This window comes from Belonocnema kinseyi, chromosome 8, assembly GCF_010883055.1.
Source record: "Belonocnema kinseyi isolate 2016_QV_RU_SX_M_011 chromosome 8, B_treatae_v1, whole genome shotgun sequence".
NCBI classification, from domain to species: domain Eukaryota; kingdom Metazoa; phylum Arthropoda; class Insecta; order Hymenoptera; family Cynipidae; genus Belonocnema; species Belonocnema kinseyi.
This window is the reverse complement of record NC_046664.1, coordinates 118,505,634-118,531,138: the sequence shown is the minus strand read 5'-3', so window position 1 is coordinate 118,531,138 and position 25,505 is coordinate 118,505,634. Positions and strand designations below refer to the sequence as shown.

At 33.6% G+C, this 25,505-nt stretch overlaps 2 protein-coding genes across 4 annotated transcripts in view; both read right to left on the bottom strand.

Annotated features, from left to right (window-relative positions):
- LOC117179013 (beta carbonic anhydrase 1) overlaps positions 1–25,505 on the bottom strand; it is a 544,277-nt gene that overhangs the window by 217,380 nt on the left and 301,392 nt on the right. The gene's annotated exons all lie outside the window — the stretch shown is intronic.
- Positions 427–23,376, bottom strand: LOC117179011. Of its 3 annotated transcripts, XM_033370628.1 has the most exons (3): positions 23,052–23,376; positions 9,047–10,180; positions 427–991 (listed from the first exon to the last, which is right to left on the bottom strand). In XM_033370628.1, the coding sequence occupies exons 2-3, from the start codon at positions 10,130–10,132 to the stop codon at positions 965–967; spliced, it is 1,113 nt and encodes a 370-aa protein (XP_033226519.1). In that variant the 5' UTR covers positions 10,133–10,180; positions 23,052–23,376; the 3' UTR covers positions 427–964. The 3 variants fall into 3 exon arrangements, with proteins under 3 accessions (XP_033226519.1, XP_033226517.1, XP_033226518.1); XM_033370626.1 differs by lacking the exon at positions 427–991 and having other exon boundaries at positions 8,460–10,180; XM_033370627.1 differs by lacking the exon at positions 427–991 and having other exon boundaries at positions 8,460–10,180; positions 23,198–23,376.

The following is a 25,505-nucleotide window of genomic DNA, read 5'->3' as shown; positions in this document are numbered from 1 at the left end:
ATTTAGAGACAATAATATCTCAAGGGAATTTTTGATTGACAATTACTTCAATATCAAAGGGCTTAAAGTAGAGAAAACAGAGTCACAATTCAACGAAAATTGGGAACCCTAGCTTATTGACAGTTTCTTTCCTTTTGCTTATTAATCATAAAGTATTACGTTTCAGGTTTATCGTCCTTCCAGGATTGGTACCGACGTGGATACTCGGTGCCAACTTCCTGACGAGGATAAACTAAAAATCGAGCAATAATAATTTTCATGAGTCAATCTCATGAACGAAAAACTCGAGACAATTTTATCTAAGACTAAAAAGTAAAAATTCAGGGCGCTCAAATTTAAACTGTCTTTAAATCCAGGAGCCATAAGAGGGCAAATTAAATTGCTCTGTCAAATATAAAGAGAATAACGTTACAAACTCTGTGACTTAGACAAACTGTATTTATTACCATCTCTGATCAAACACGATCCTTTCTTCTCCATAAATTTGTTCAGAGTGACAATTACATCTTTTAATACAAAATGGGCACTTTATTTCTATACAGCCGGAACCACAGAAATCGCATGTTACCAAACTGTCAGGAGTGGCTGAATTTATCATATTCGTCTTTGGCAATACTTTCATGAGTTTTCCAATACTTAATTGGTTCTGGCTTATAAAGCATTTTTTGGAGATAGCAAATTGATTTACATTTGTACCACAATGCACTATTGGACTGCAATTTCGTTTTTTCTGTTATGCACAATTGCTCTTCTTTTGAGATTGTCAGATCAACGTCCAAATTTCGAAGGTCTTGCAATGAAAAGGACTAAAATGGTTCTCGATACAGACTAAGTAAGCTCATTGGCAAATTACCACAATCTTCAACAATTCTGACATAAGCAAATGGTTCTATGATGTTTAAAATCGCAGCAGTTGGATTTACTTCATCTACTTTTTGTAAAAAGTCCAATAGTACATCACCTTTTAAAGCAGGGACAGATTCTGGGCCACCTGTAATAAAAAATAACTTTTTTCCATTTCAATTAGATATGATATTTATTTAAATATAGATATATAATACCTTCATGCTATTTTATTTGTAATTTTTGAATTACAATCATTTTTTTGGCTTAAATAATTGGTAATGAAAGTTAAAAAGTTTGACTGACAATTAATAAATTAGGAACTGTTTTACTTTAAAAAACTATATGTATAACTTTTAAAGCTCCCTTCTAGAAATATTCAATCGGGATAAGAAACGATAGAACTAATATCTTAATCGTTTCGAATCGTATTTCTTAATTGTGCCAAAACGATTGACAACGATTAAGCATTTTGCATTTCCAATTTTTGCCAATCGGGTACTTAGAATTTGGCACCTGATGGCAGGACTTTCGTATGACGCGAATTATTTAAAAACAGTTATTCACTTTTTTTGAATAATATCAATTTTAAACAGTATATATTACGAAAGAAAGTAAATAAAAATTTTCTAGATAAATTTTACCAGATACAAGTGGTGCTGTGATAAAAATGTGCTAATAGTATTATACATTGAAGATATAAAATCAGATACGTGATAAAAATAAAAAAGTTGATTTTATATTAGTGAAAGCACCAAAATTGTTTTTTTTATTATGAGCTCTCCCTCCTAGAAATAATCGATTGGACACGATTAATAACTATTAAGAGTAATCAGAAGTTAAATCGGTTTAAATTGTTGCTAATTTTGTCAATTGCTCCCAATCGGATTGAATTGAGTAAATGCACTTGCCTGCAATACGCCCTCTGCAGTTTTCGTTTGTAACACACATGACGCGCACGTGTTTATTGGTTAGATATTAAATTTTTAGTAATTTAACAAAAGTTTTAAGTACAAATAAGTATAATGTTTAGACGGTATACCGAATGAAAATCTAAAAATATATTGATTAACAACATTGCATTGAAAACTTAATCCCCAACTCAGAATAATGGATACCCAATTGAAAACGACTGGAAACATTATAGAAGATAGGATGGCGCCAATATTTTGAAAGTCAGACTAAATATTTAAAATATTAAAATTTGAATATTTCAAATAATTGGTTTGCAAATATTTTTATTCTAGAGGTTTGAAATTATTAATTGTATAGCATTAGATTCATTTAGTTTTCATTAGGTTCAAATTTGAATTAAATACACGCAATTTTTGATAAGCCTTAATGATTATTTAGTTGTAATTCTCTTTTTACAATGCTATCAATAGATTATCCTGTGAAGGAATTATAAAATTTACACTGAGCTGATTTTCCGTACAAGATACTTTTTCTGTTAACGAGCCAGAGTTTAAAGAAAATATAACAGCTGCAGTATGACTACACACTTTTCCTAAGCCAGTCATGCATACACAGTGTGCGCTAGAAATGGAACCATATGCGAGAACGATAAGCCAAACGCTTAGATTTTTCTCGTTCATTCTCTTTGAGTGTTTTACCTGAAATAATTTTTTCTTTAAAAATAAATATAGTAACTAAAAATATGTTGTGATATGAACCATTAATAAGGTGACCGCTATTTTTCAAATTTCCCTCTCCAGGCTTTCCCCGGAACGATTTTGAACTTAATAAGAAAAAGGAGTTGAATTGTATAATTTGTAAATCGAAGACCTGCAAAGTAAACCATTTGATTTTTAATTGGATAATCACGAAATTAAGTGATTTAACATTAAGCATTTTCAAAATAGGATAGTTTGAAAGCCCTAGAAATTAAATATTTTAAGATTCGTTCATAAAGAATTCCAAAAAATTAAAATGTGTATTATTTATAATTAAAAGCGTTTGAAATTTAATAATTACAATTTGAAAACTTTTCAATGTTGACACATTTACATTTAAAGCGATTAAGGCTCGACAATTTATAATTAAAAAAATTAATTTGAATATTTGAAAGTCAAAGCTTCTGAAATTCTACAATTTTTAATTGTTATTTCACAACGAAATTATAATTTAACATTTCAGGTATAATATGGTAAACCTTTAAGCTTAATAAATCTAAACACTTTGAAAAGCATATGCTTTCCAATTGGAAACTTTAAAAAATTACAAGAAACACGAATTATAAAATGCGGAAAATCTCCCGGTTTAATATTTCTTTCCCGGTTCAAGTTTTCCCCGATTCTCCCGAGTGGGTTTCCACCCTAATTTAATAATATATCAAAAATGTAAATATATAAGTAGATAAACTAACCTTTACACGCAGAACAAACTTTCACTTATTTTTTTGAAGCGTATCTTCAATACAAACCCTGCTTCAAAGTATTTATAAGCTTGCAAGTTTTTGTAAGCTTTCAATTGATTACAAATGAAATAACTATGCGTTAAAACAAAATAATTGACGAGATCAATTATACTAATGTCAGGTACCTCCTCCAAGTCCGTACGCAGATCTTCATTTAACGCGTAAGGATCACAGTCTTCGGTAATTCTTATTTTATCCTTGTACCTTTCTCTCACGTCACCTTTCAACGTGCAAAAATAATCGCTTGAGATCTTTGAAAAACACACTTTAACGCACTACTGAATTTCGAAATCTGCCACCACTAACTGTCACAAAAGCAGTCTGAAAAAAAGTCTGAAAAGCAAAGTGATATCACGATTTTATGCCTTCTTTCATCTAAAAAAATTAATTTTAGTCAATCTCCTATCCAAACAATGCTTTTCAGTCCACCATGTTAGAATACTCAATCGCTCTCGTCTCACTTTACGATATTAAATGTGCCAAATTGAAGAAATTTCGAATGTAATCATTAAAAATTCCACAAAAGTGCAACTGTTTTTGTTTATCAGTTGCCATGACAACACAACTTTCATACTGTGAAAAATCAAGGATTTTGATTTTTTCCACAAGATGGCGCAACGAGCGATGCAAACTAACTAAGTTCGAATTCACGACCAAGTTTTCTGGGGCTTGAAGTTTAGAAATAAATAGCAGCATTCGAGGTGGCGACTGCAGAACTACAATTATGTTTTGTACGGTAGGAGATAGGCTACGCGTAAAAAATGTTAAATTCACAAAGTAGGGTAGGGTGAGGCTAGATGAGCATAGGGGGCAAGATGAGCCACTCAATTTTTTTGTAGACTATCATTTCTTTTGTAACTGTTTTTTACATTTATTAATATCAGGAAGAACATTATCAAACTTTTTTTATTTTTTGCTTAATGTTGAATAAATTTGGAAAAAACGAAAGCAAAGAATCATGCAAAATCATATATTCGATGTTTTTCCAGTGTTTATTTAGATAGCTTAGCTATTAAACCTTAAGTTTTCAACAGACTTATATATAATTGTAAAACCGAAATAGGAACAATTTTGATTTGACTAAAAAGTGTCATATGGGGCGGAATGAGCCACCTCTTCCTGTTCATTAACCTAACCTCTTAGTATAGCAGTCAGTAGGTGAGGATGCAATGTTTCATATTATTAGATTGTGCAGGGTTTTAATTATGGTTTAAACGTATAAAAAACTAATCTTGTCGACAAAAGTGCTTGGAAAAAGTATGAAAGCAGCACTGTTCTAGACATAAGAAAATAATGAGTTACTGTCAACCAGAAGAGAGCACTGTTTTTCTGGTGCATTTCCCTACCGAAAGAAATCTCTGAGTTTTCTTTCGCGAAATAGCCTGGCCCATTTGAGTCTATAAACAAAGTCGATTTGAAACAAAATAGTCTCGAAGATAGTTTGAGAGATTTGGGTCCTTTTCAAGATCCTTTTAATGGCCCTTTTAAGAGTGGTGCGACGGTAATATAATATTCCTTTTGTATTCGTCACGTACCGGGCGGGCAGAGTTATTTACAATAGTTGGTCGTGGCTAATCCGCTTTCCCTTTTTAAATTTCTCTTCAAATTATTAACACTTTTTTTTAATTGATGAATTTTCTCACTATACTTATTTATAATTATAACTTATATACTGATATACAATTTTCTAGTTGAATTCAAAAATGTTGTCTTTTTTTGGCGTCTCTTATTCCACTAACGAGAAACGTTCTATTAATTCCAATTTTAAGCATTAAAAAAAAACATTGTTGTGGTTGAAAAGTATAGCAAACATTTTTTTAAAACGGTTTCATACTCCAATATATATGAAATTCAGTGTCATGTAGTAACTCTGTAGTAGACTAGTCTGTAATTGGGAGTTTTCGTATTGTAGAATTTAACTTTTACTCAGACAATGTACATGGGTAACTCGCAAAATTCCTATATTTATTTCTATAATATAATTATTAAAAGATATGTTTGTATAAATCGTGAACGGCACTGGGCCGCCAGTGCCATTTCAGTGTCTGTGCTGATTTTCAGCTCCTAAACGGCACTGAGAAATGATGGGACGATCATATAACGGTCTTATTGTATTCGTGACGTACCGGGCGGACAGAGCTATTTACAGTAGCTGGCCGCAACCAAACCGACTCCATTTTAGAATTTTCTTCAAATTATTAACACTTTTGTTTAATTTATGAATTAAATAATAACTTATATAATAATATACTACTTTGAAGTTGAATTAAAAAATGTTGTCTGTTTTGGCGTATGTCATTCCAGCCACGAGATACGTTATATTCAGTCCAATTTTAAACATAAAAAAGTTAGATATCTGAAATAATCGACACCCGTAGATTCTGAATTTATAACCTACTCGTAAATAATTTCAAAATTTTAAACTAGCGGAACAGATAGTGCTGAAGAAACAGCACTGAGCCGGCACTGACCAGTGCGGCTTCTTTGCTTTTTCAGTGCGTTTTCATCGGCAGGGTAGAGGTTAGGATTAAGGATTGCATTATTTTAACGTTAAATACTTTAAATTTTCCGTTCAATGTTGGAAAAATATGTGTGAGATATGCTTTCGTTTTAAAATACTCTAAGTTAACAAGGCTCTTACTTACAAATAATATACAAGGTGATTTTTTAAACTTGAAACTTCCAAATATCTCGAAAAATAGGCACTCCATGAAAAATGTTTTGAATAAAAATTTAATTACTCTGAGGAGTACATACACTGATGTTAAAATCGGTCCCCCCACACCGCCCCCTGGGGGTGGGGGTAGTGGCAAGTTCGAAATCTTAAATGGGAACCCCTATTTTTTATTGTATATTCGGATTCTTGGGATAAAAATGCGTGTGATTTGTCTCAAACATTTTTATCGTTTCGCGATAGATGGCACTGTAATCGACAAAAATCAATTTTTTTTCATTTTACTGTTACTGAGAATGCACGCTTACGATTCTGCAATACATTAACAATAAAAAATACACCATTTTCATTGTGACATGACTGATCACGGAAAAAAAGAATTTTTCAAATCGCTACAGAATCGTTGAACGAGTGCAATAAAAACTCGTACATAAAAAAAATACATCGCAACGAACGTAGGTAGAACCTCCTTCTTTTTGAAGTCGGTTAAAAATAAGGGCAATAGAGCTTTGGATCTCTTTGGTCATTTTTATTTTGAAAAAAATGCCAAAACGTATGTCCGTTCTTGAGAAGTTATTATTACGTAATGCATTTACATTAACAGTGTTTCCTGAATATTCCTAAATTTTAGCTCTGACATTATTGTCGATTGGCGTCAGCGGAGGCTATTGAAACATTACGAAAGTGTTTATTTTTTTCTTTCCTTAAATACAGTAAATTAGAAGACATACATTTAAGACAAAACTCATTTTAGTTAGATCAAAGATTATTCCGAATACTACTTTACAATAGAGTATCTAACCGTACGAGGAAAAATTGAAATGGTTTTGGTGTATAGAGAAACTGGAAAAAATCGTGATAATGCTGCCAATCTCTACACTCAGCGTTTTCCAAATAGAATTGTGTCACGTGCTTTATTTTATCGTACTATTGAAAAATTTACTACTGATGGAAGTGCTCAGCCTAAGAAAAAGACCCGTACAACAGTCACGGGAAAAAATAATTAAATTGCTGTAGCTTTTTGTCAGTGGGCACGTGAACAAATACAACAAAATATCAACTTTTTTCGTTATGTATTATTCTGACGAGTCGTCTTTTACGAACCATGGAATAGTTGAGCGACTGCAGCTTAAGTGGTCCAAAATATCAAGACATTTTGGAAAATTAACTGCCAATATTGCTTGAAGATTTGAGCTTAGAAATACGGCAGAACATGTGGTTTAGAATGGTAGAGGAAGTCCGATAAATTGACCTGCAAGATAGCCAGATCTTACTTCACCAGATTTCTTTTTGTGGGGCTATCTGAAGGACAAAGTGTAAAAAAGCAACAACACGTGAGAATATGATTGACCGAATTACAAGTGCATGTGCTGAAAATCCAGAAGATACACTTCCCCGTTGTGTAAACTCATTTGAATTACGGATTAATAAGTGCATTGAAACCGAAAGTCATCATTTTGAGCACTTACTTTAATTAAAAGATGATTCCCTGAGTACCTCGAATCGTGAGATGCGAGAGGACTCACGTTAATCAAGCACCCTGAAGGGAACAGAAACCTGCTACGTCCACGTCGTTGTTCCTGGGTTAGGCTAAAAGTAGTAGTTTGTTTTAAGACTAATTTCGAGTATTGCAGAATTGTAATCGTAATTGAATTTCGTCGATTGTAGCGCCATCTACCACGAAACGAGAAAAATGTTTTAGACAAATCATACGCATTTTTATCCAAATAATCCGAATATGCAATAAAAAATAGGGGTTCCCATTAAGATTTCGAACTTTCCCCCACCCCCACCACCAGGAGGCGGTGTGGGGGAACCGATTTTAACATCAGTGCATTGTGATTAAATTTTAATTGATAACATTTTTTCATAGAGTGCCTATTTTTTGAAATATTTGAAAGTTTCAAGTTGAAAAAATGACCCTGTATAATAAGTCATTTAATTAAGTGGCCCAACCCGGCCCAGTGCCTGGCTCATTTCGCCCCAGACATGATAAGATACGAGCCAAGCGCACAAGTTCTTTATTTTTATTTCTAATTCGGCATATACTTTTTTAGTTATTTTTATCTTGGCAAAATTTTACTTAAAAACGTCTGTAGAATATACATAACTTTTTACTTTCAAGCAATGAATTAGCAGATTTTAAAAACTGACGTGAAAAGGACAACTATGCTCATTTCGCCCCACCCTACCCTACTTACAAGGAGACCGCGGAAGCGCTACCATTTAAGCGCACATACTCAATACACATGTTTGAGAACCTAAAATAAAAATATTTTTAAAAATTGACGAGAAATAAAAGAATGCAAGAAAATTTCAGAATTCAGTAGGGGCTAATGTTTCGAACAGCAAGGTTTAGTGTCATTGCCGATTTGAGAATATAATCACATTCACTCTTCATTATTTGAAATTGATGCAGACAATCTACATTTTTTTAAAGCACAAAGTCTAATCAAATTATTAATGCTTCGAAGTGGGAACATCAGTTATACTGGAAGAAAATATTAAAAGTTCAATTTACATATGTCTATGTCAGGCATATATTTATTATTTTTCAAGTGATTGAAAGAAACATTTTCTTTCTGCCTTGAAAAATTCGCTCAGACATCGCATTAAAAAAATATCTATCTACTTTAATGAAAACATCACTGTATTATCCTCAGTCGTCCAAACATTTGTGTTATAATCTAATATACAGTACTTAACAAAAATTGAGCCATTGTCTCGAAAAACGATCAAGTCAATTCTCAGTTGAATTCTAGAAGATAATATAAAAATTGACTTGTCTCGGATTTCCAGTAAACGAATCAATTTTGTTAATTAAGAATATATTCCTCGGTTTCAATTGTCGATTGCGAAGCCCCCAACTCATCATCAATTTCTTCCATTTCTTCTACTATACTGTACTCTTCAACATTAACCTCATCCTCCAGATCAAGTACTTCTGTCAACCCTTTAGCTTCTTCTCTTTCTTTTAGGTAAGACACAGGCGTCAGTGCTCCATCATCTCTCCTTTCGTAATAAGCTACAGAAACATATTCTAAATTTTTGGCCTCTCTTTCGATAGGCACCAACTGTGTGTCTTCCCGATAAACGATATCCGATTCCTGTACCTCGTCTTCCAAAACTTCAAGGTGCTCCTCTGGATATTCTTGTAAATGTTCCTCCAAAGCCTCCATCTGCCCTTCCTCGTCCTCTAATGCTTGAAGATGCTGTTCTGTTAATCGTTGCATCTGTTCTTCTGAATATTCCATCTTTTCGCCGTCTAAACCCTCTTCCTCTTTGAAACCTTCCATTTCCTCATCATCAGACTCCTCTATATCAAGGAATTGGTTTAACCTATCAATTTTAATATCTTCCCGGTGTTCTCCCTCTATTGGGAAAGTGATTATTCTGCTTTCACGTTCCTCCTTCAACATCTGTTCTATTTTTTCGAAGTTATAAGATCCTGACAAGTTCGCCTTCTTTGGCGAGATGTTAAGTTTATTAAACCATCGTACCATGGTTATTTCGTTTGGAAGTACAAACTTGAAATCGTCCCGCATTTTGGAATAAAGAGCAGGGGAAATGCAATGCATCATCATGCACAATCGTTGTTCATCAGTAGTGTAAGAGGTTGATTGCTTATGGAACAGCTGCATGCGTATGAAAGTCAACACGAAACCATCAAGTTTGTTCGCCAAAGCCTTATTTAAATAAATATCTTGAAAAGTCCCTTCGGTGAGCTTCGTTTTCAATCGAGACAACGCAACTCTCGTTGCACATAATTTCGCTCGAATTTCCAATTTTTTTTGCCTTTCTTTTTCAACTTTGGCTTCTAGCTTTTCAATTTGTTTTTTTAATAGATCTACCTCGGTTGAAACTATTCTGCGCATTTTTGTACCTTTTTTATTTTGTTTCATACTGTGAGTTTCTAAGCCTAGAATGATCGGAACGGCTTCTCGTTTTAATCGACCTGTGGCGTAAAAGTTGTCTTCAGAGAAATGCCTGCTACAAATATAGCGCAGCTTAAGTTCCTTTTCAGACATTTCCACCCAATCATCCAATCCACAGTTGACCAACCACTTTATGCAACGATCCGACTGACGAACAGGAAATGCATGGAAAGTAAGACCAGGAACACCATCCCGAGATGTAAGGTTGCATGACGGATACCTGCATTTTTTATAGTGAATTCTGGAGAGATCAGGTTGAGGCATATTTATCTGTTAATTATTTTCTCCAAATATAGTCATGAGTTCTGCATCCTGTAAAGAAGTATGTACAGATTATGTTTCGATTGCCAATATTTTTACAGTTGTAAAAGAGATACAACAGTAAGCCATTTATATTGCATTAAATTCTTTTTGATATTTCCACTTTTGTTGATAATATTATACCTAATGTTTTAAGGTGAAATCATTTTTAAATAGTTAATTTTAAGCTTAAGTCACGGTAGAGTGCTTCGTTGTTTTCCCGCTGTATATTTAATTACAAAAAAAATGGTTCAAAATTGGGAGCGCCCAAACTCCCAATCAAATTGAAATCACGTGACAAAAACTTGGCAGAGGTTTTCATATATTAAAGGCAATGAACGAATGGCTTCTAACCAAAAATTTGATAAAGACGCTATGCCAATTTTTTGCAGTTCTGCTACCTTCTTTTTCAATCAATGTTTTTATCCTGGAAATGCAGTCATAGTTAATAGAAGTGCTGCCCTTAATATTGAATCCTCATCCTAATGAAAAGGTATTGGTTTGATGTAAAATTTCACTTTGTCGGTTTTCATCAAATCTCCACGATATGGGAACCCCGGAGCCAGGAAAAACGATGTTTACGAAGGTCATTGTCTAGTCTGTATCGTATAAACACAATAACTTTCGAAAGATTGATCACATTGGATTCTGCATTGGCACACTTTTTTTTCTTATCTTATGCCGTTTTTTTTAATTTAATTTTTTAAGTTTGAATGTTATTTTTCACGCCTAAAACAAAAACTATGCATCCTATCAAAAAACGATTTAAAAAAATGTGTAGCTCTTTCTTAGTTTAACAACATTCGTCCGTTTATTTTTTTGGAAGTTTGTGTCGCTTGTCCAAAAATATAATTTGTTTATTTTTAATGTAGTTTTTCACGAATAAAACAAAAACTACGCACCCTATCAAAAAGTAAGTAATAAACGATTTTTAGATCCTTTTTAGTACTAAAATTTTAATGCAGTCGTCTTTATTCGTATCTTGCATGGTTGCGCATCAAATGTAAATTTCGATTACTTTTTGTATGATCAAAACTTGAATTTTCGATCGTTTAGAAAATTCAAATACTTGTAACGATATTCTTGAAGGACTTTTAAAAAGTAACATTTCTCTTCTCTTGACTTTTTTCATATCAGGCGTTTTTTGGCTTAACATTTTAGATTGATAGAAATAAATTATTCGGCTTTCTCAGTACTACGAATGGCCTCACATAAAATTTTTGAATCTTAAAAAAATTGGTAAACAAAAATTTTGTATGCTCTAACTTGCATTTTTATTATAAAATTATGACATTGACGCAAGTGGAAAAAGGGAAACAATAATATTTTGTTTTTGGCAACCTTCGTTTCAGTATCAACTGAATCTTTCCTTTTGGTTTTCGCAATCATCGAAGGGAGAGCACCACACAGGGGCCGCGGCGAGTAGTGGGGGAAATGGAAGAAGAAGAGAGTACGCGTCAACCTGCCGCTCCGCACGCGTTCAGACTCTTTTTCAATTATTTATATCTCGGGAAATAATAAAGATAAAAGGTTTTTGATAGCACCCCTAGAAAGATCAGTTAAAGAACTGATAGAATCCATCATAATCCGAAAATCGACTTTTTGCCTAGTACTTCCCTTTTCTCGGATCGCGTCACATATGTATATTTTATAAACACATCCTCCCTTAAAAGCCACAATTTTCAAGTTACTAGCGTTTACCTTTTTTTATATCCTTAATTTTACCATGAAGAGTGTAATTATCTTGGGTAGCACTTTCGATATCTAACCCTTATTGTTCATAAATATTGTCATTAACTAAAAAGCTCAATTAAGAAAATCGATTTTTTCCTCATTTTTGTATTAATCTATGGCACAAAATAAAACTTTTCACTCTCGCGATATATTTTCGTACGGCCAGCTATTATTTATTTATGGCCTTATAAACAGTGTATTTTTTATCAGCATACCCTCCCCTAAAAGCCACAATTTCAAGTTATTAGCGATTATCTTTTTTTATATCCTTAATTTTACCATAAAGAATGTAATTATTTTGGGTAGCATTTTCGATATCTGACCAAAATTTTTGATAACTAGTGTTATTAATAAAAATGCTCAATTAAGAAAATAATTGTTTTCATCAATCCATGGCACACAATAAAACTGTTCACTCTCCCAAGATAATTACATTCTTTATGGTAAAATTAAGGATATAAAAAAAAGATAACCGCTAGTAACTTTAAAATGATGGATTTTCGGGGAGAGTGTGTTTATCAAAAAAATATTGTTTATATGACCATAAATAAATAATGCCTAGTCGTACGAAAAAATACCCTGAGAGTGAAGTTTTATTTTGTACAATAGAATAATACAAAAATCAAGAAAAAATCGATTTTCTTAATTAAGCTTTTTTGTTAATAACAATAGTTTTAAACAATAAGGGTAAGATATCGAAAAGGCTATACACATGAACTAAAGCATGCATCTAAAGTCTTCTGTTCTGTGATTCTACATCTCGCACCGTCATGGTGGTCGCGAAATATTGAATCTTAAATGTCTTCACAACGGGATTATTCTGGGTAGAGCATATAGAGTGGCAAATAGAAGAGACCCTCTTCTTAAAATGGTCAGGAATCACTAAGAAGTGGGAAAAGGAGCGTTACTGTACAAAGCAGCGGAGGAGGCTGCTGAAACACTTGGACATAACTTCAGTATTATGGGTGAGCAAAATGCATCAAATCTTATCTATATCGAGTATTCACTCCTGCAAGCCCGGATTAAGAAAGCACAAAAGAAAAACCTTCGTGAACAGCTTCTCGATAAGAGGATCCACGGTATCTTCCACAGAAATGTGGAGGATCATTCAATGCCGTGTGAGCTAACGTTGGCTTTCCTTAAATCGCCCGGATTGAAGTCTGGTATGGAGGGTTTCATTTTGGCATGCCAAGACGGTGTCATTTCCACCTTAAAATACCGTCGCCATATTTTGAGCCAATACATTCCCGATGATAGCTTCAAGGCGTGCCATGCACACCCCGAGCATTTAGCTCACATACTATCTAGTTGTCCAACTCATGCGGGAACGACCTACATCTAAAGGCACAATGCGGTACTAAGAGTGCTTTATTACCATCTCTGTCACTCTTACGACATTAACTTTAATATCACTCCTCTAAACGCTCCTAGTGAAATCGAGTCAATTGTCGAGAATGGGAAGTGCCGCATATACTGGAACTTTATATTCTCGACAATTGTTTCCGTTGCACATTTGAGGCCTGACATGGTTCTTCTTGACTTCAAGAAGCGAACCATGTTCGTTATTGAATTTTCGGCACCAGCTGACAAAAACATCATACTCAAGGAGAATGAAAAGAAAGATAGGTATAGATACCTTATAAGGGAGTTGCAACGATTGTACCTGGAATATTCTGTTAAACTAATCGTCCTTATCATCGGCGCTCTTGGAGGTGCCAAGCTTTCACTCGTTAATAGCCTGAAAAGCATCACTGCGTGTCAACGATATGCTGAAACACTTTCGGGAAAAATGTAGAAGGCAGTAGTTCTTGGATCGCTCCGTGTTCTGAGGGTGCACGAAACTTTTGCCGGATCGTCGTATTGATTCCGTTACAGACTGTAATCACCTATCCCACGGTCGTGAGACGTGGTTGTGACTGAAATTTTACCGCGATTTCTTTGGCAGCGGGTGCAATTTTTCAGATTAGCACCCGCTCCCGATGAAATCCTGCGGTTGTCCTTATGACAAATTTTTAATATATATGTATATATTTTTTAAGTTCGATTTTTAAGTTCGTACGTACGCATATCCGGGTGACAATTTTATTCGAAGAATAAAAATCCCTTATTTCCCGTGTCTTTTTCGATTCGCAAACATGTTTCACGGTCAATAAAATAAAAAAATCGAACTCTAAGGCTAATCATTTTTCCATTCGAAGTTATAAAAAACAAACTAAAAATTGTAGCATTCAAATTGGAACTCATCTGTTTTAAACTTTTTAAATCGATGTTTAAAAATTTTGCAATTTAAAATACTTATTTAGTCGAATGCTCAATGATTTACACGTACAAAATGGAAAGTAGTTACACTTTTCCATTGAACAAGTTTAAATGAAATGCAGATAATCTGAAAATTTGGAATTTTTAACTTTTACATAATGTAGATTTCAAAAATTCAAATTCAATTCCAAAAATATAAATCCACGTTATTATTTTCAATGTTCTAAATTAAAAAATCAATCAATGAACTTAAAAATTTTATTATTTTCAGCAATTTTAGGATGAAAACATTGAAAGTCGAAAGAAAAAACAATTTTTTTTAAATTGAATACTTTGTAAATTATAACATAAAATATATTTATTCTAAAAAGTTAAAACATTCTTAACAAACTTAAAAATATTATTTCCAAATCTTGAAAAATCTAGAAGTTCTTTTTTTCCAATTTAAAATTGTTTTTGAAACTTTTTCAGATCTTCTAAACATTTTTATAAGTAATAAATAGTAAATGATCAGTGTTTTTTATAAAAAATTCTCCACTTTAAACGCTTTTAATTTTTGAGTGTTCAAGACTTTAAGCCTGCATTCTGAAATTCTTTAAATTACATATTTCAGCTTAAAAATAAAATGGAAAATTTTGTAATTAAAAGATTTTCGAATTACGCATTCTAAATTGATTTCGCTTCGCCTAAAAGCTCATATGTCTATTAGAAAGACAATTTTTCATGAAATCGACCTTTTTAACAATGTATTCTCGCTTTTTTTTACTTAAAATTATTAATATTGGTCTAGTAGATACATTTATTATCATTGGCTAATTAATTTTCAATTATTTGAACAGTAGAATTTTTTTAAATAATTTTTTTTTTTACAAAAATTCGTTTTCCCCTAAAAATGATTACCATGAGTCTAGTAGAATATTTATTAACATTAGTTAATTAATGTTTTATTATTTAAACAAATGGGATTTGTTGAAACAATTTTTTTCAAAATGTCGTTTTTCTCCTTAAAAATTCTTACTATTGGTCCAGTGGAATATTTATTAACATTAGTTCATAAATTTTTAGTTGCTTAAACAAATGGAATCAGTTTAAATAATTTCGCTTCGACTTTCTTAAAAATAAATATTATATCTGTTGGTCTAGTGTAATGTTCATCAGTTATAATTAACAATTAATTTATCACTAATATTTAAGTAGTAATTTTTATTAAAAAATTTAAAAAATTAAAAATTAATCAACAAATGTTGATAAATATTCCAATGGAAAAATATTAATACTTTCTAATAAACAAATTTTATACAGAAATTCCATTCGTTTAAACAATTTAAAATCAATTACCTAATGTTAATAAATATTCCACTAAAAAAATTGTTGAAACAAATCCTATTTGTTTAAATAATAAAACATCAATTAACTAATGTTAATAAATACTCTACTAGACAAACAGTAATCATTTTCAGGGGAAAAAACGAATTTTCGAGAAAAAAATTATTTAAACTAATTTTATTTGTTTAAATAATTGAAAATTAATTAACCAATGATAATAAAAGTATCGACTAGACCTATATTAATAATTTGTAATAAAAAAATGCGAGAATACATTGTTCAAAAGGTCGATTTAATGAAAAATTAACATTTTTTGTTTTAAGAGTAGTTTTCAGGTACTCGTGGGGGTGTGTTAGGGGTGTCAAACTCATGTTTCTGATAGATGAAATTCTTCTTTGGATAATTCTCTACAGGCTCCCATACTTTCCCCTCACATTTTTTCAAACCCTAAGAAATTATTCCAAAAACTCAAAAAACTGATTTTTCCCCATGCATTTTACATGGGAAACTTCAAGTCAAAACCGGCACCTGTTAAAATAAAATAAAAAATTTTAAAATTAGGGAATTTTTTTTTTGGATTTGGAATAAACAATTTAGTGTATAATTATTAATCAATGCAATTGTAAAGGGATTTTCTAAAAAAAAATCTGAATTCTAAAAAATTCTCATCAATACTCAGTATCGGACTTTAGTTTTGATAATAACACTGGCCCACAAAAAAAGTACTATAGACAATATTTACGTCTTGCAGCACGTGGTGGATAAAGAATTCGGTAAAAAGGGTGCGAAAGTGTACGCGTTTTCTGTAGATTTAAAAGGCGCGTTTCCTTCGGTAGATAGGGGAGGTTGTGGGAGGCGATGGAAGAGTGGAGAGAGGCCTGATCAAGAGTAAGGGAGGTATATATGAAGAGACGAAAGATAGGGTGGCAGGAGGGGAGGGGTGTAAAAGCTACCACAGGGTTCGCATTCAGCCCCTTAACCCTGCCGTCGGGGGGCCTATTGTTTCGGTCGATTCGAGCGCTGGCGGTACAGTCTTCTTCAACAAGACGCAAGAGAGACACAGTGCAGCACTACATATTATGGGGCCCAGTCATCTTTTTTGATTGAACATTGAAGAGTTTGGATTAAAATTCATCACTTGTGAAAACTAAAATAATTTGTTATTGAAATTTATTTTTGCTTGTTAAAAATTCCTTTCTTTTCCTGTTGATACTTAAATTATTTGTACCTGAAAAATATTTTTTTTATTTGAATAATTGATTGCACGTATTCAAAAAAATCAATTATTCGTTCGTAAAAAAATGTGTTTGTCCTGAAAATGGCCGATTGTTCTCGGCTGTTTATATTGGGGGCTTCTACAAAAAAACTCGGTTTCACGATGAATGTGGAGGAAATTCTAATTTAAAAAAAAATGGGAACAATATGGCAAACGGGATTGCAGAAAGAAGAAGGCTTCAAGAGATGGAACTTTCTTCCTAGTGTCTCTCTTTTTCTTCTTAATGTATCGTGATGGTGGATACTGCGTAGGGTTCGCAGTGCAAACCTTGCGCCTTGTTGAATAACACTGTACCACCAACGCTCGACTCAGCCGAAACAATAGGCTCCCCGACGGCAGGGTTAAGGGGCTGAATGCAAACCTTGTGGTAGCTTTTACCCGGGGAGGGAATTTTGCAGGGTTTCTTGACGGATAGGGGGTTTAGGCCAGGGTGTCAGCTTAGCCCAACGATTCTTGCAATTTTAATCGCGGATATGGAAAGTAAACCGGATGCGTAGGAGGAGTTAGGGTAGGAGAAGTCAGGATATGGTCACTTGTATATACAGATGGCATAGTGCTACTAGCAAAGAGCAAGGAAGCTTTAAAGAAGATGATGAAAAGGTTCAGAAGATACTTGGATAAAAATAGGTAAAAGTTAAATACGGAAAAGTCCAATGTTATGGTGTTCAGAAATGCATGTGGGAGGGATAAGAGAGGGAACTGGAAGGAAAAGGCGGTACAGGAGGTGAAAGAGTATGTGTACCTGGGATTCATGTTTCGGAGGAATGGGGTAGTCGGATGGTCATATAAAAGAGCGAGAAGGGCAAATTTACCAATGAGATAGGTATGGAGGACACTGGTGTAAAGTGGGTACTGATTTTGCAAGGAATACGCTTAACTACATTGTCAGGAGGGAGACAGGAAGAACGAGTTTAGGGATTATAACAAGGAGTCGAGCGTGTAAATATGAGAAGAAATTTGTGAGAAGAGGGGGGAAGTAAGCTGGTTAGGGAATGTTGGTAGGAGAAAGAGAACAGATTTAGGGGTAGGAAGATGGAAGTGGAAAGAGAAAGGTATTTTAGAACGAATGTATTGCGGGTGGATGCAGTAAGAAGGATGCACGAGGAAGGAAGGAAGGCATATGAGATTGTTAAGAAGAATGACATGCAAAGAGAGAGAGAGAGAGAAGGCAGAAGGGGAGGAGAGAATAAGGGAGTCAAGGTTTAACGGGTACTATGTGTGGATTATTCCAAGGGAGAGAGCGTAATATTTGTGTGAGAAAGGAGAGAAAGGAAGTCAGGAACTTATAGCGAGGGTGAGATGCGGATGCATGGAGGATTACAATAGGTTCAGGCTTTCTAGAAAGAAGATAATGTGTGAATTGTGCGGGAAGGGGGACACAAGAGTAGAGCACTGGTAGAAGGAGTGTCAAGAGGTGTAAATGAGTGGGATAAACATGGAGGTATTGTTGCATGAAATGGGGGACAAAAGGACAGTAGCATGGATGAAGGGAGTGTTTGGTAAGATGGAGAAGGAGAGAAGAATGGAGAAGGAAGGATCATAAATAGGAGAGGAAGCAAGTGTAAGAAAATTGTAAATATTGTAAACAGTATATAAGTGTTAGTTAATAGTCAGAGCATGATATCTTTATGTGTTTTGGTGCGCTTCATACGAATCTCACATTGGTTTCCTCCAGTCCGTCAGGGTTTCTCCATAGATGTAGAACATTCCCATCAAATTTAGCTGTCTCGGGTATGAAATTACCTTTTCTATTTAAATCGTTTTGAAACAGATCAGGCATGATATCTTCATGTATTTATATATCTTTCTTGATGAATGCAATACCAAAGGTGATTTCACATCCCAAAAAGCTGATTTTCTCATTAAACTCCCGCGCCTAAGGAAAAACCTTGACCTGCTTGTTGAAAACTAATATTCGTATTCGAATTTTTCGTATTCGATTCGTATTTGGCGCGCCAAAATACATAAAGATATCATGCCTGACCTGTTTCCAGATAAGTTAAATAGCACGGTTAATTTCAGGCCCAAAAAGCAGATTTCGTATGGTAACACACGATAAAGAACATTTTATTACTTACGAATAACTTCATTTATTACTACGCCTTTATAAGTCAAATTTTTTTTATCGCAGTCGATGTTACTTACATGTTTTCTCTTGATATTAAGTTTGAACATGAAAATACTGGAATGGAATCAACATAAAATGTTAAGTATTTATAGTAAAATTTCGGTTTGAAAAATCGATAGCGAAATTTGAACTAAAGTTGGAAAAAACTCTGAGAAATGAAATGAGAAATAAAACCTTGAATACAGAACATGGAAACTGTATTTTTCGAATTTTGATTTTAGAAACTGTATCTAAGTTGTCAAATTCAGTTTAGACAAATTCCAAATCATGTGTGAAATTTGTACAAAGCTTAAGGAATGCTCTAAATGCGAAAAAAGAATTAAAAGCTGGAAAATATAAAATAAAAACGGTGTTTTTGAATTTTAAATCATATAACTCGTACTCAAGTCGGAACTCAACGTGGAAAAAACAGAGGAGGTAAAACAGAAATATGAACTTAAATACAGAGAATTGTAATTGTTTTTAATTATAAAAATTTTACTCTGGTATTTGCCTCCATACTTTACTTTTTTATATATTTTGAAAAATCCCCCCCCCCCCCATATTATTACAAGCCGTCCCGAAACTCAAACAATATGCTTGAATAGTTCGATGCCGATTGGTCGAAAACTGCGGCTGTGCCTCCTCCTACCTTCGCCTGGATTTTTATTAGCATCACACGTTTTAAGCCACATGATTTTAAACATTTCAAAAACTGTGCCCCCGCTCCATCACCCCCCAATATTCTCACGACCTGTCCGGAAGTCATCTCCAGTGCCTAATCTACATCTGTATATATTTTCAAGACGATCTTTGCAACGGTGTGGACGGTGTCGAGCTTCAACGGCACAAATTTTAATTTTATATAGTACCCAGGAAAAAAGAATCCAATAAAAAGACGAATCTGTGAATTGCGTATCTGTCATTTGCAGATTCAGACAGTTAAAACTGAATCGGTTTGCGACTATGTGAATCAGTCATTTTCTCAAGTAGCTTCGAATCTGCCATGCACTGCAATGACTATTTCAAGCAAGGTCACATTGAATCGGTTTCCTTCTTTTTGAATGAGGTCGACTTTTTTGAGGTTAAGCTGTCATATTTCACACGATTTTTTAAATTTATAAATTATTGAGAGATTAAAAGAAATCATGCGCAAATCTACAAGATTCCTTTTGCTATTTCAGTTCTAAAAGTTGTAAAGGCTTTTGCGGCATATAAGTTGGTCAAAAAAATTATAACGACTAAAAGTCTTTAACAAACCAATCGGCGGTAATCTGGAATTCCAGTGACAGATACGCAATTCAAAATCCCTCGAAACCCATTGAAAAGAAGTGAATGGATTTTTGTTTCCTGGGTAGATAATGCGATAACCTGTTTCTAGACTATTTCAACACCAAGGGTAATTTCATATCCGAAAAAAGTGATTTTCCAGAGAAAAATAATTTCAGATTCTTATTTGGCGCCTCAAAATACATATAGATACCATACTCTGACTTTTTGCTGGAGACATTTCTTTTGGCCTGTTTAATAGATTTTCTTTCTTGAAGTTTATCAATAGAACTGATGAACAAAGTAAAAAATTGGTATCTAATTGAAGTGATGTGACTTTGAAGACCAGAAACATGTGCAATATCTATTAGATGGTTTGAATAAAGAATACCAGAAGCAGTCAAAGTCAACCAAACGTCATTATATATTTTATTATTAAATAATAACATAATTAGTAAAAAATCAATTCCTATCAACTCGAACAATTTTTATTTGCCGTAATGTACTTAAATAATTATTAAAATTTTTAAATATGTACGAAAAAAAATTCAGAACTTTTTCAAAATTCAATCACTTTGCCAGGCCTTTGACTTCTTGTATCAGACATGATTTTTATTACATTGAACAACCTTTGAAGCTTTTTGTAAGTTTTTGAACATAGAGAAAAAATTAATAATTTTAAAGAATTGCATGTTTATATAAAATATTTGCAAGAACAAGTTGTTCTGCTGACTTCAGGTCAATTTCTATACATCTTAGGCATTTCTGTAAATCGTACGGAATATCTTCTTTTTATGAGAATTATCAAAATTAAAGTTTTTTAAAACTCATTTTTGAGATTTTTTCTCAAAATCCCTTAGGATTTTTTATATCTTTTTTTACGGCATAAATTCTCACATACTTACAGTTAGAAGTTGTCGAGCAGAAGCTTCAATAAAATGTATTATTAGTTTTAGCCAAACTTTTTGCAACACAGCTCGAGCACATTTAGTCAGGTCTACTTATGTTTACAGGAAATTTCAAAAGTAATTTTTTAACTTCTGGGAGATTCACCCCTGACGGTCGATGAAAAACAAAACAACAGTGGCAGTACCTATACGTTTCTTTATAGATTGTATGTAGACTCCTTGTAATTTTTTAGAGCAATTCGTATAATTTTCAGAAATACATATAAGAGTTACAGGATATCACCGTGAAGTAATCATGAAAACTGATCTAATGGACACAGGATATGTGAACTGTAACCATTTTTAGAGCATGCAAAAATAATTCCAGGGACGGTTTCATGTCCTAAAAACGTATGGCCAACGTTTTTGGAACATGTGACAATGTGAAATATAAACTATTCCTGGAAGGTTTTCTAACGATCTTAAAAAGATTCACTTAAATACATACAACAACTGGGTATGCTAATATAAAGGTGGAGTCTAGGCTGCCGGCGTCAACAAAAAAGCCCTTTTCCGGCTGCTTTTCCCAAAAGGGGAAAAAAGCGTAAGTCAATGTATTTTGACGCACTGAGTGCGAATATGGTCCTGTAAATATCTAACAATATAATTTTCAAGATATATTTTCAAACTATAAAAATCGCGGTTGTTGAAAAAAACAGTGAGTCGGAATTTTATGTGGCAAATGAGTATTTGGGACCAAATTTCCCCTCGCTGAAGACCCCACGTGTAACTAAAAAGTATCTTTGTGCTTAACTGATTATTCACAGAAGAGAAATTATACAGACACCGATAAACAGCCATGCCTAACGAGACATTAATGAGGGTTAGGGGTTTGACCAAAATTACTTTTGTGACCAATCATAGGAGTGCCTTCCCGCCCTCATGAGACGCTGGGAAGGATTGGGGGTGTGGCGAACATTGCATGTGAGACCATTATCACAGAGGTGCCTTTCCAACCGCCACGAGACGTTGAAAAGAGGTAGGGATGTGTCGAACATTATTGCTGTGACCCTGACCAGTACCTCGTGTGCCTCCCCCCGTACCCTCGACACGTTGGAAAAGAGGTACTGGTTCGCTGAACATTATTTCTGACACCAGTCACAGGATTGCCTTCCCGCCACGCATGCGACGTTGAAAAGGGGTAGGGATTTTTGGACAACATTAATTTTGGATCCAGTCACAAGGGTGAATTCCCGCACCAACGAAATGTTGGCAAGGGGCACGGATTTGACCATAATTAATTATGCCCCCCCCCACACACACGATAATTTGAAAACATTATTTTGGTATCAGTGGCAGGTGTGCCGTCTAGCCCCCACGAAATATTTGAAAGGGTTAGTTGTGTGACATGAAAAATTTCATTTTTGGCTATTTTCATGATCACCTTCCTAAGAAGTGCATAAAATATCCACAGCCGAAATTTAATTTTTTAAACTTAGAATTGAAAATACCCATACTCAAAGATTACTTTTTATATTTTATTTTGTATTTCAATTCTAATTACCTTCAAAATGTGATCAATGCTGAAAGCAATGAGAAATCCCTAACCTCTTTATTATGAAATAATAAAGATTATGTAACCATATAACACTTATGATGTTAAAAATTTAAATAAGTTGAAAGTATAGTATATTTATAATCGAATTTAATAATTAAGTAGAATTGAAATTATTTTGATAGAATAACCCACTATGCTTTACAAATGTGAAAACTAAAATAATGGGACGGCACTTTAAATGCCTGTCTTTTAAAATATCGTTAAATAGTACAACTATTTATTTTTCACTGTGATAAAAACGAAGAAACTCGGAAGCTACCTCCTCGAAATATAGAATTCTGTTAATATTTTTATGTAATTAATAATTATACTCAATGCAGGTAACAATGATTTGCTACATGCTCATATTAATTTTCCAATTTACTTTTGATTGAATTGCAGAATCGGGAAAATGTAACTAAACTTACCGATTTACTTGTTAGTTATCCGGTATGTTGTCAGTTATATATACTACATAAATTAATTTGTATACAAAAGGCACAAATAAGAAGTTTCAAAAGCAAAACTGCCGATTGAGGGCTTTAAACGGTATCGGAAAATATAGGTTAGATACCCAGAACGAAGACAATCGCGTCGAATGGTTCGGAGAGTCAGAAAATTGAAGATTCTTCTTTTCCCTTTTTTCCAAGAAATAATTTGTTACTTAATCATCAGTCATTTAAAAAGGGCTAATGATACTTTCTAAACACGAAACGCAAACAAACTTTACTCCCACTCTCACTTCAGTCCCTTTACTATGATCCAAAGTTACGGCCATGATCCAACAAAGCATGGTCCCGCTAGGTGCAAGTAAAAAAAAGTCAACCAATGAGGCGGCACCCTAGACCGCCCGACCTTTCTGACATCTTGGGTCCAGTTCCGGCGGCGTTTGCACTTTCCAGTGGGCTTCCCCTTCCATTCGCCCCAATACAGCGAGTATGGCGGGGAGCGTCCGGTAACTCCAAGTCGAACGCATTTGAGCATCGAGTTGGCGGAACCATGCTTTGTTGGATCATGGGTACGGCCGAAGATATTATAAACGTATTGTTAGATGCATAGAATTCTAAAGAGTTGGTTGATGTGACTTAGAATATGTCCGGGAGCACGGGAATATGACCGAGAATTCTTTCATGAATGTGCTCTTCGGGAATTCATGAGAATTTAAAAATTATTATTATTCTTGTAAACATAAGAATCTTCTACATTTTAAGACTACAGTTTCTATGTCTAAAAAATAATCGTTCTTCGCACAATTAGTATACATATGAGGTAATTATGTCTTTGTATGCTCCAATTGTAAAGCTTCAAGTTCATAAATAACATGTTCGTAAATATTTTGATATTTTTATATCAGAACATAAGACTATTTATACTTGTTATAAAATAAACTGTTTAAAAAAAACAATATAACCGATTTTTTCAAAACATAAAATTGTAATATTAGCGTATTGAATATAAATTTAAATATTAGTTAAATACTTTTAAATTAAAATTATTTTTTGAAAAAATTCCCAATGGAGTGAAGATGGAGTAGAATCTTTTTTCAAGAAATAATTTTTATTTAAAAATATTATTTTCCATCTAGTCTTTTCAAGACGTTGAGCATTTTCTGTTATTGAAGATTCTTAACTTGATCGATATTGTGTAGATTTTCTGCCTTCATGGTTTGTCGGTAAGGTATAATCTCTGATGATATAGCAGATACATTAAAATTTTTAAAAATAATTACATGTACCACTAACACCTAGCTAAAAATTAACGTTATGTTCTTAAATTAAGAGTTCTTATTCTGATCCCTCGAATAGCCTAATTGGAAAAGCACCTGACCGGAAATCAAAAGTTTCGTAGTTCGTTTCCCAATGGAGTGAAGATGGAGTAGGATCTTTTTTCAAGAAAGAATTTTAATTTCAAAATATTATTTTCCATCTAGTCTTATTAAGACGTTAAGCATTTTCTATTATTGAAGATTCCTAACTTGATCGATATTGTGTAGATTTTCTGCCTTCATGGTTTGGAGGGTTGATCTACTATCGATAAGGTACAATCTCTGATGATAAAGCAGATAAATTAAAAAAATTTTAAATAATTAAATACTTGAAAAGCCATTACTTAATATTAGGTAAAATTCTCTCAAATTCTATGTAAATTCTCAAGTCGTCTTAAAATGACGGTCACATTCACGAGAACGTGATTGGATTTTAAATTTCCGAGAAATATAGAACACTATAGATGCAGTGCGGGCTTACCCGCCATAAATATAGAAGGCGCGTCCGGCGAAAAAGTCACTTCCACCTACCTTCCGCCGCCCGCGAGGGGGCGTCCCATGATTGAAGAATTGCATTTTGCGTAATGCGTCAATTCACTAAACGTTTCAACCAATAATATTATCCTAGTTATTCAGAGAAAGACTGTGATTGACTGAAATGTTTAGTGATTTGACGCATTACACAAAACGCAACGCAATTCTGCAATAATGAGATGCCACCAGAATAACACCAATCGATATAGTTTGCCAACAGCCACTTGGAGCGCTTTAAGCAGCTTTTAGTTAACCCATAAACGGCCAAAACGCCACTACCGGTACACTGCTTTTCAACGGCCAATAACTAAGACTATTCGACACTAGAAAAATTGAGACATATATATTTTTATTGCTTAAGATCTCCTCTTTCCGACAATGCCAATGAAATTCCTCAAAAAATTTATTTGTTATCCCAAAATGCAGTTTAAACAAAAAAAACGTAATTTTTCGTGCCTATTTTTTTTTGTGAACCATTTTTCAAAGGTTTTCGAGTCTGTAATTAACCTGGAATCTCACTAACGGGTGGAATAAATGTCTAAACTTTGAGAATCCATGGTTCAAAGATCGATTTTTCGTTTTA